The 11,024-nt window shown below is 35.6% G+C and overlaps 1 protein-coding gene across 1 annotated transcript; it reads right to left on the minus strand.

Annotated features, from left to right (window-relative positions):
* Positions 1-5,464: 5,464 nt before the first annotated feature.
* nkx1.2la (NK1 transcription factor related 2-like,a) lies at positions 5,465-10,438 on the minus strand. The gene is made up of 2 exons (XM_038285399.1): positions 10,093-10,438; positions 5,465-7,729 (listed from the first exon to the last, which is right to left on the minus strand). Exons 1-2 carry the CDS (start codon positions 10,262-10,264, stop codon positions 7,158-7,160), a joined length of 744 nt encoding a protein of 247 aa, XP_038141327.1. The 5' UTR covers positions 10,265-10,438; the 3' UTR covers positions 5,465-7,157.
* Positions 10,439-11,024: the final 586 nt, after the last annotated feature.

Raw genomic sequence — 11,024 nt, forward strand, 5'->3', positions numbered from 1 at the left:
AGCCCATGAATTGGGACACAACCCATGTGTGCACTCCATGGCTGCATCAACATATTGTAGCCCCGAGCTCCTGTTCCTTCAGCTTTCATGATTGAAAAGTAAGAACTCTGTCCAGGGTAGGGAAGGAAAAAAGACAAATGATATTTTAATGTTATACAAAGAAGAGTATTTTTTTATGAATAAACTGTCCAAAAAAGCCCAAGCATTGAAATAAAACAGATGTCTTCAAAATCTCATAACAGCACACAGCGGGACAATGCAGCCCACATACTGTGCGGTACGAAGAAAGAACTGGGTTTTCAAATATGCGGCAGAGGCGTAGGTGCAAAAACCTGAGCCTCTGCCATCTTGAGTTTTACAGTAACTCATTGGGACGGTGCCACCTTCTGTACTGCAGTCTGCACCCACATACTCAGTATAATTCAAAGCAGTTAAAATTTCATGTTGTTTATGCGTAGGCATCTTATTCTAGTTTTGCATACAAAAGTAGGTGTTTTTCTGTTTGTTTGTTCATTTGTTTTTGTTAGGTTGCAACTACATCACTGTTCCCAACAACCTCAATAAGTTGCTACACTGATGCTGATTTTTGCACAGTTTCTTTCCTAGTCAGTTAAATAACATGCAGCTGGCATTTTTTTGCACATCTCTGGTGTTGCTGCTATTTTTCACAAGTCTGTTACTAATAAATGTCCACAGCTATTATTGATTTGTTTTTATTCTCCAGATACAGAGTATTTATATTGTAAAAAATACCATACAGTACAATACTCTATTTGTTTCATTAGTTTTTATTCTCCTTTCTCTTAATTTTATACACTTTTATAAGTTGCACATTGTGTGTGCACTTCTACTACAACCTTTTGATGCTGTAACACCACCATTTCCCCAATGTGGGACAAAAAAGGTTTTTCTATTCTATTCTATTCTATTCCATTATATTCTATACAAATGTTTTACTTGCATGAGGGCAGAGTGAAACCACCTGAAATCCATCTGAAGAAGAAAGTTGTATGGTGCTCTTTTTGTCTAACATTATCATTCATAATCATCTAGGATATACCATCTAATTAAGCTAATTTGTTATATAAAAGTACTTTTTGAAACAAAAACCAGAAAACCAGTTTTATAAGTACTTTTTATTCAGCTCATATTTCTCTATTAAAGGTATTTTGGAAGGTTTTCGCAATTTTTTGAAAATACCCGCCCTCTCCACTTAAAAAAAAAATGTAAAAATGCACAGGCACAGCCCTGTACCCGCTCCTGAAAGGGAATGCTATTAAATTTGTGCGAGAGCATGCATGAGCCCATTTCTCCTTGTGCACGCTCTCTTTAAAAGTACAATACAAGCTTACTTTCCAAAAAAAGATTTGCAATTTTTCACTATGTCAGACTCACCACCGCTAAGTGAAAATGGGACGAGCACGTAGGACGGCCTTACATAAACATATCCCCAGGTTGATTGACAATTAGAAGGACCACTTATTTTGATGATCCAGCCAGAAAAAGAACATCCTTAACTATACCTTTAATTTTTGGGGGGGGGGGGGGGGGGGGGGGGGTTTGTTGTTGTTGGTTTTTTTTTTGTGGTTTTATGTAATATATTTCAATGTCCAATGTGTTTTCATTAGCTTTAAATGAAAATTCATCATAATAAACAGAAAGAAAGGCTTAAAATATTTTTCCATTTCCTATAATACAACAAAAGGAGACAGAAAATTTACTTTTCTTTCTTCATATTAGGAAAACTGTTGAACTTTTTTTTAGCAATTGATAGTACTGCCTTTTAAACTGTATTATTTGGGTCAAATGTTTGGAGTATTTGTCCAAGAGCTGCTCAAGTTTAAATTTCAAAAGCTGAGTCTCACAATTAAGGGTTAGAATTTCCTAACTATTTTAACAGAAAACAGATTCTGGGATCAAATGAAAATTTATATTAAGGAGTCTTAAACATCTTTACCATAGGTAATAGTGGATGAAGATGTACCATAATGATCTTTTAACGGTCCAAACCTGGTTAATTATTAGAGTATCTACGGCAAAATAAATTTAAAAAACTGTATGAAATAGATCTCTGTTAGTAAAAGAGTTTGAAACCAACAAGAACACAAAGTTATTTTCTTAATTTGAAACTGATTTCAGAGTAGTGGCCTGAAATAACATAGTATAAAGAAAATATTTACACAAGCTCCAATTCTAAAAGTAGCTTTGGCATTGACAATCAGTTAGAATTTCACAAAACAATTTGAGAGTAAAGACCAATACTGCTTTATGATGCTTTAGTGAGTTTTCGTAAAAGAAAGAGAAAGAGAAAGATTCAGGTTTGAAATCGAAATCTATTCATTTTGCACAATTTTAAGGAGTCAGACCAAATAACAATCCATATATCATGCATTTTTTAACTTTGACCTTACTTTTCTTTCTGTACAAAGTTTTGTTCTCCAGGAGATCTGTGGTCATCTAGGGGAGCCAATTCCCTGTAGACCACCAGGACTGAAGATAACATCCACACATACCAGGAAATTCTCAGCCCCTCTTTATTTATTCAAGTCTGCAACTCGGATAAGTACAGAGGACAGGGGCTGAAGATGGAATTTCCTCCCATACCAACGACCGCAAAGTTGTGCAGCCATTGGTAAGCTCCCCCACACCACCACACTCACACACTATAACGCACACACCCACACACATTGGACACACTTTCCTGAAGAATAATTAACCGAACCAACCCAATAAACAAAGGGACCAGTGTACAGCACAAAGACCCGTAAGTCACCACAATGGAGCAAACAAAGTCTACAAATTCACAGACAAGCATCACAGACCTGTTAGTCTACATGTCTCTGCCAAAACACTCAGGCATCAATTTGAAATAAGCTCCCTGTTAGCCACAAACAAATTACCCCTCAAATACTAACACCAAACCATCCCATTGTTGTATCTGAGCTAGATGAAGCAAGAATTTTGGCTAGATCTTAGAGTATTGATCAAAGTGTTAAAAACTTCTTGAGGCAAGACATTGTGTGAAAACATCCTTGAACCAGACATGTATGTTTGGACCAGTATAAAACTGAGACATCCATAAGAGAGATTTCTATATATCGTCAGCAGTGCTGATTGTTAGTTATTGAGATTTTCAAAGATACAGATAAATATAGGTGGAAAAAGAAAAGAGGAAAACTGACCATTTGCAAGCCCCTCAGGCTAGCTTTGTTAAGGTTTTGACTAGGGCTGAAATAATTCATTTGGATTAATAAAGTAATTGTCATCTAATTTATTAATCGATTCATTGTTAACTGGAATATAGAGACTGTGAAATATGACTTCAGATAACAGAGCAACCCATTGGGATACTAATTATATCAAAATTGTAAAAAAAATAAAAAATACAAAAATACAAACATTTTGAATTCAAGATAAAAAAAAAAAAAAGATTTCATTTGTCAAAATGCTCTATCTAGAACTCCTCCAGGGGACTCAATGCTCATCGCTTATTTCCAAATAAATATCTGAAAATTGAGGCATGCGTTTTGGATTCGGCCCATTTTAAACTGACACTTGAATAAAATCCACCAACACTGACTTTTTCAGTATTCAAAGAGATATTCAGTAAGTGTTTTGGACAATTCAGTATAAGTATTAAATAAAATCCACCTGGTGTGTAAAAAAATCTCCAGCTGTTTTGTAAAGTCTGATAAACATCGTCATAAAAAAGTGATATTCCACAAAACACTTAAAGCTATAACTGAAACCAAAGACAGTTATGCAAAGTATTGACCAACCAAATTTTCAGAATGGTATTTGTTTTGTTTTACTTGTCTTTTTTCAGATCTTCTTGTATTTCCCATTCAAAGTTACATTTTTCTTTGATCTGTTGCATCTCTTTAAATCTCAGTAAAATATGCACTTTATGCACATCTGTCCTGCTTGTGTTTGTAAACGCAGAAGAAAAAAAATGAGATCATATTAAAATTAAGAATAGAAGCAGCACCATCTTGTGGTTGTATTATAAAAGTGCATATTTTATCAAGTGGAGAAAAGGCGAACACTGTTCACTGTGCTTTGTCATGCTTAAAACCGATACAGAAAAATGTTTGAAAATCTACAAATTCATGGTACTTTACAAGATAAACTAAGCTTATATCTACAGACCTGTATTTAACACATTATTACCTTTGTACTGTCTTGTGTAGCCTCTCTTTTATAGATAACTTTTTCATTGGCTGCAGAGATACTCACTTTTAAATAAACCATCAAGGACCTCAAAGCCTGTATTCATATGTTCATACCAGAAGCAGTGTTTTAGGATCAAAAGTAAAAAGTGAACAAAACTGTTTAAAAGAATAGAATAGAATAGAATAGAATAGAATAGAATAGAACAGAAAATCTCTTTGTCCCACAATGGGGAAATTCTGGTGTTTACAGCAGCAAAAAGATGATAGAAAAAATTGTCACACAATTGTGGACCTTAGAAAAGTGAAATGTTAAAAAATAAACAAATGAAATACTGTACTATAAAGTGTTTTAACAATATTTAAAAAAAAAAAATGTGCACCTGCAGTATAAATAACCAATATACAGCTATTGACATTTTTACAAAAGTTGATATTTGAAAATAGCAACAAAAGAGATGTGCAAAATGACAGCAGCATGTTATTTAACTGACTAAGATAGAAACTGTGCAATTAATATAACAACTTATTTAGGTTGTTGGGAGCAGTGATGGTTATAAAGTCTAAAAGCTGCTGGGGGGAAGGATCTGTGATAACGCTCCCTGGTGCATTTAGGGTGCAGCAGTCTTTTACTGATGGAGCTCTCCATTTCTGCAACAGCTTCATGCATAGGTGGGAGACATTATCCAACAGAGATGTTAATTTAGTTAGGACTCTTTTGTTTTCCACCTCCTGCACTGAGTCTAGATGGCATCCAATCACAGAGCTGGCCTTCCTGATCAGCTGATCCAGCTGTCTTCTCTCAGCTACAGATAAGCCACTGCTCCAACAGACAGCTCCATAGAAGATGACTGATGCCACCACAGAGGCATAGGTCTTTATGAGCGCTCCCTGAACTCCCAAAGACCTCAGATGATATCTCAGTCCACTTTGTTCTCCTCATACGATATCGATTGTATTTTTATTTTTGCAATTATGAACCATTTAAAAGAATAAATCACAGAATTTCTCTTTGCTATGGCATTTTATTAGAAAAACATTACATTTCTTTAATTTATCATATTTGTACAATTCTAATATGAGTTTTCATGTTTTAAGAGACATTTGTGAACATTTTTCAACGGTCCTCCCTCAAAGGATTAATTGGAATAATTACAGAAAATTAGTTTCACTAGTTTTTATTTGCTTCACACAATTTTTAGCTCCACTTGTCAACAATGACCCTGGTAAAATTGTAGTGCTGGCTGGTTAACTTATTAGGCCGCTCAAGCAACCAGAATATTTTTATGTATTTATTTTTTCAGACATGGAATTACAGTTTGCAGTTATATTACAAACCGGCACATAAGATTTCCGATTTAACAAAGCAATGCAAAGTAGAAAAAAGCAAACAATGAAAATGTAAAAAAAATTGTGTATAATTTTTAAAATGCTAAATAGAAGACAAAACGCTACAGTAAAATACAAATAATTAAGCATTTTTAGCAGGCAGAGTTACATTTAACTTAATCATTCTAAAACAAATTGTCACATTACTTCATTTAACTGTGAGAAAAGGACTGATTACAAATGAGTAATTGTGGGTCATGATGGTTCTAATTACAGTGAATATGGTGTCTGATGAGCTAGGTAAAATCAGAGACTGCTGGACACCGGTAGGCAGCCAATCAAAGCAGACCAAGCAAAGAGCATGGCAAACAAATCAGCAACCATCAACTGCAATGTCATACGTTACATATAAAGTTCACAACTTACAGCTTTCAAACTTAGTAGACGATCAGTGTAGAAACAATATTTCACAATGCTTTTTGGCCAACCTTAAAGCATCTTAAAATAAAGGATAAAAAGCATAATATTTGCTCTTTTTGTCTTCAGAACTACTGCAGTTCTTCCTAAAAGAAGAATAGAGTAGAAGCAGAATCTCAGAGATATATTTCTTGTTTCACAACTATCCCACAGGATGGATAGTTGCTGATTGTGGAGGGCAGTGCAGTAAATCAAATTTCTATGTTCAAATAAGCAGATATTTAATGTTTTATGAAAATGGGCTGAAAATAACCAAAAGATGAGGAATACTCCGTATTGATAAAGGATTAGATGTGGTCTGTAACCATCCTTAGACAGGCTGTCATATAATGATGAAATAAAGAACAACATCAGCATGAAATGAACAGACATGCACTTTGTTTACTGACCCTACAGAAACATCAGACAAAGCAAAATATATCTGTTTTGGTCCAATTTTAGTGAGACTTTCTGAACTGTAAATGTTTATATATTCCTGGATGACAGGAAAAAGACCATCTATTAACTGATCTGCACATGTGGGTTGTTTGAGCTTGCTGGAGCTGTCCTATAGAAATCAGATCAGTTTGATTAATTCCTCTCTGACATATAAACTCAAAACTACTGCTTTTCATTTGATATTTTCTTTTTTTCCTGGCCCTTAATTTGACATATTGTTTTATGCGAAAATGCTCTTGTTTCTGAAATATTCAGTTCAGCTTGTGAGTTGCCAACTGACATATTTTAAGTAAGAACATGCATTTCTTGCCTAAAATAAATGTAATAGGTTCCCTAAAGCAGAAAGTTAATGTATTCAAAATCTGGTCAGGGGTCTTTCTGCATGGAGCCTACATGTAAACAAGTGCATGCATGGTTGTTAGTCCTATGTGCTCCTAGTGTTTCCCCTTTTAAAGACTTGTTAGCTGTCAAGGGTGCATTCTCTCCTGGTTTTAAATAAATAGAAAATTACCACCAAATGAAAAGGAAAGCTATGCAAAGGATCATTTCATACTTGCAAAACTTGCTTCTAAAATGTTTTAACAGCTTTTAAAATCCCATGGGTAACAAAAATTAACTTAAAATAATAATTAAAAAAACTTGAGTGAATGAACGAATAAATACATTGATGAATGAATAACTGAATGAATGACAATAAAATTACCTAGAGAACTTAAAAATGTGCTGAAAGTCTGGATAGTTTAGTCAGTGAAAGTAAGTCGGTTGGACGAATCCACTTGGCATAAAAGGATGCAGAAGCCCCCCAGTGGTTGAAAGCGGAACACCACCAGCTGTGTGAAAGATCACACTCCCAGAGCTGAAGTTAGAGAAAGTTTGGTGAAAAGCGCCTGAGCCTGAGCCACAGGAGGATGGGTTTGGGCTCACGCTGACCAGGGAGCTGGAGCCGGTCTGTAAGCTGCTCTCCGCTCCAGGATTCTGTTTTTTCCACTTAGTCCTCCTGTTCTGGAACCAGATTTTAACCTGCGTTTCGGTCAGACTCAGGGACAGGGCCAGGTTTAGTCTCTCGCAGACGGACAGGTACCGGGTAGCGCGGAACTTGTTCTCCAGAGCTACAAGCTGCTCATATGTGAAGGCTGTCCTCGCGCGTCGCGGTTTGGCGCACGCGTGGTCTGCGCGCCGCCGCTTGTGGGGCGATGGGTCCTGCGGGGTGTCTGCTGTCTTCCCGTCTGAGTTCTCATGCTCGCTGGAGGAACATGTTAGAATGGGATCACGAAGAGTCGTTGGATGGCTGGAGTCCTCATCTCCTGTTTCCTCTCCTGTCAAAACAACAAATAAACGCTTTACTGAAGCGATGCCACAGAAGCAAAGACAATGGATGCTGACCTGTTGGATGAATTTATTAGATTGAATCTTCTAGATGGCTTATTAAGTTCTATCTATCCATCCATACGCGTTTTCCTTTTGCATTTAAAAGCATGTATAATCTTATTAAAACAACTTTGTCGGTTTTAGTCATATGAAAATAAAAAAAATCATTGATAAAAAAAATCATCCAAAAAAGCACAGCGAAAATAAAGTCTAGTTTCTATTTAGGAGGGATAGATTCTGAAGTACTGAACATCCAAATATAAGTAACATAAATTATTAGCAGCTTTCTTTTATAACATTGAGGTAAAATAATATTGTGTTAAATATTTTTCTTTTCAAATTGTGTTGTTTTCTGCAAAAAAAAAATATATATATATATATATATGGAAACATTGAGCAGGTAGGTCTCATGTAGTTTTTATTTGATAAATCTTTAGAATAATATCTAATTTAGTTTCCAGTTTTGAAAGCTTTTGTCAATCACATCTGATTTAGTTAAAGTTATTTTCAAACGAAATGGCTTTAACTACTCTATGACTCGTGACAGAAATATTAAAGGTTGCTGAAACACCTCTGGAAAAGTGTTTATTTGCGGTTGGCAGTAGGGGCCACTCTAAATGCTCTTTGGATGCTGAACTATTGGGTTTAGCCTTCTGTTACAAAACAGTTTCAGAGAACATCCATGATTTCTAGGAAGATAACATGATGCAAAAATATGTTGTATTGTGCATAGACTGAGTTTTTTGATTAATTAAAGCATTTAGAAAAACATTGTCTTTGTATAGTAAGCAGCTGTGGATAAAGACTGATTAAGTGGTGACCTTGCTGAATCTTAACAAAAATCTGGCAAGTCAATAACATTTCAAATTCAAAGTGCTGAATAAACCATGAAACACACACAAAAAAACACTTAGCACTTGCCTTGTAGAAGAGCGATAATGTTTAAATACGATGTTATGACTATGATCTCATTCTCACTGGCTTAGGTTACTTTCTAAATTGTATGCATGCATCAAAATGTTCATCAAACTCCTAAACACTAAACCTCCATGTGCATTCCTTTATTTATAGTGTTATAGTTATTCAATAAGTATTTATTTATTCATTTGTATCTAATTAGTTATCCTTTCTATATATTTTTTTAAGTTTTTGTTCAGTTAAAATACAGAAGAAAAGCAAATAAATCAGCTTTTTTTGTTTGTTTGTTTTTATTTACCAATAAGTATAGATTTAACTTTTACATGTGAATCTATCAATACTACATATTTGGTGTATTTGAATAAGCTTATAGTTTTATTTTATAAAAAGAAACTACTTTTATATTATTCATTCATTAAATCTTTTCTAATAAAAGTCTCCTGAAAAAGCAACAACTATCGGGACAACTGGGACCTCAAAGTACTTTGTGGCCCCGATTTAGGCCCGTGGTGCTGAAGAACAGCTCCTACATGTCAGAAATCTGTCAAACCCCTGCTTTAAACTTGACATTTCCATATTGCAGATATATTTACATTAGTTATCTTTATAATTGACTTAACTATAATAAAAAAAAAAATATATAGGCCAACACGTTATCTGAGAGATTATTTATTTAGATCAGAGGTTGTTGGAGCGGAAAGGAGCATTTAGAGGAGAAGGAAGACTTGGTCACTAATCCCTAAATAATTTATAAAGCGCCTGGCGCTTCAAATGTCATGTTGCGGAAAGAAATCCCGTCGAAATCCAGCTTCGCCACCTCAGCCGTGACGTGCTAATGGAGTTTCATATTTGCTGTGTGGATCGATAAATGTCATCTATTTAAAAGGAAGTTTTAATCGAACGATATTTAGGATCAGACATGGATGGGGTGTGAGGTTTGTACCTGCAAGGTGCTGGAGGGAGATATGCAGGAAGCAGTAATGGGATATCGATCAAAGCGCGCAGAAGCATCCTCAATGGGACGATTTAAACAATTATCTGGCTTGCCTGTCCCGGTGCCAATCACAGGCGGGGGCTCTGGGAGCAAGCCTTTGTGGCTTCCCCCAAAGGAAACGCAGCTTTAGAAATTAAGGGAAGGTCATCCAGAGATGACTGCAAATCTGATAGCAAATCTCAGGTTCAATACATTTCATTTTCGAAACTCGGGTGCTTTATTTCATTGATTTCATTTTTATTTATTCTACATTTCTTTGCGTTAGAGCCCACTTTTAAATCTGGATGCATCTGTGAGTTTGGGTGTTTTAAAATTAAAATATTCGCATCATTAGAAGAATAAAAAGCAGCATTTATGATGTAAAAATATTAGTCAAGTTACAGTTTAAGTTTTCTGTACCTGTGTGCTCATCTCTCGCCGCCTCGCTGTCCCATTCCAAACTTGTTCCCTCTGCATCCGGCGCAGTAAACTTCTCCTCAGCAACTGGAAGTTCGTTTGCTCTTTTGCTGTTAAATTTGTTTGGATCCAATATATCAGCTATAGAAAATGAAATCTTATGGTTAGACATCATTGTCGCTTCCAAAGTATCATCATCAGTTCACAGTTTGAGATGCAATAGCAGAACAAGCGGTTGCTCTGCGCAATGACGCACGTGGTTCTAATCCAGCAAATTCAACTGAATGGAGGTTTGAAGCAGCTCTTCCATCAATGTGCGGACTCCTCTCCCCACTGCCTCTTTCTTCTGTCTCCTAGCGTGAATAAAATGACCGTTGTCAGTCTTTAAAGCTTCTGAGCCCACCCCCAATTCTCTCACACGTGACACAAACACTATTAGTGTTTCACACGACCACCTAATGGTCTCACGGCGTCCAATGATAATCACCCATATCATTAAACTCAATAATTGACGAGCTGCATGTTAATTGGGCGCAGATGGCATCTGATTCATTAGAAATCGCCCTGTCATTGTGGTTTGCTTTCTGTTTTAAGCGTTACAGGATAAACAGAGATTTATTTCACTGACTAAGGTAAAAATATGCTCTTAAATAATAAACCCAGCTTTGTGTTCATTAAAACAGCAGATATGGGACTTGTTTTTTTTCTAAGACGACCAATTATACTGAATTAATTCAGATAAATCCGAACTAACTTTAAAAGTTTTTATAGTCCTTGTATATTTAAATGGCACACTGGTTATTGTTAAGTATGAATTGCAAAATGAAAGTGTTCTGAGAAAATGGATTGCCTTATAGTGTTAAACAACATTTATTTTCAATACAAACTCACTGTTCATTTGCAAGGGAAGATGATCAACCATGTCACTTATTAAA

Source organism: Cyprinodon tularosa, unplaced genomic scaffold (genome assembly GCF_016077235.1).
Source record: "Cyprinodon tularosa strain WSP-4 unplaced genomic scaffold, ASM1607723v1 ctg210, whole genome shotgun sequence".
NCBI lineage: Eukaryota > Metazoa > Chordata > Actinopteri > Cyprinodontiformes > Cyprinodontidae > Cyprinodon > Cyprinodon tularosa.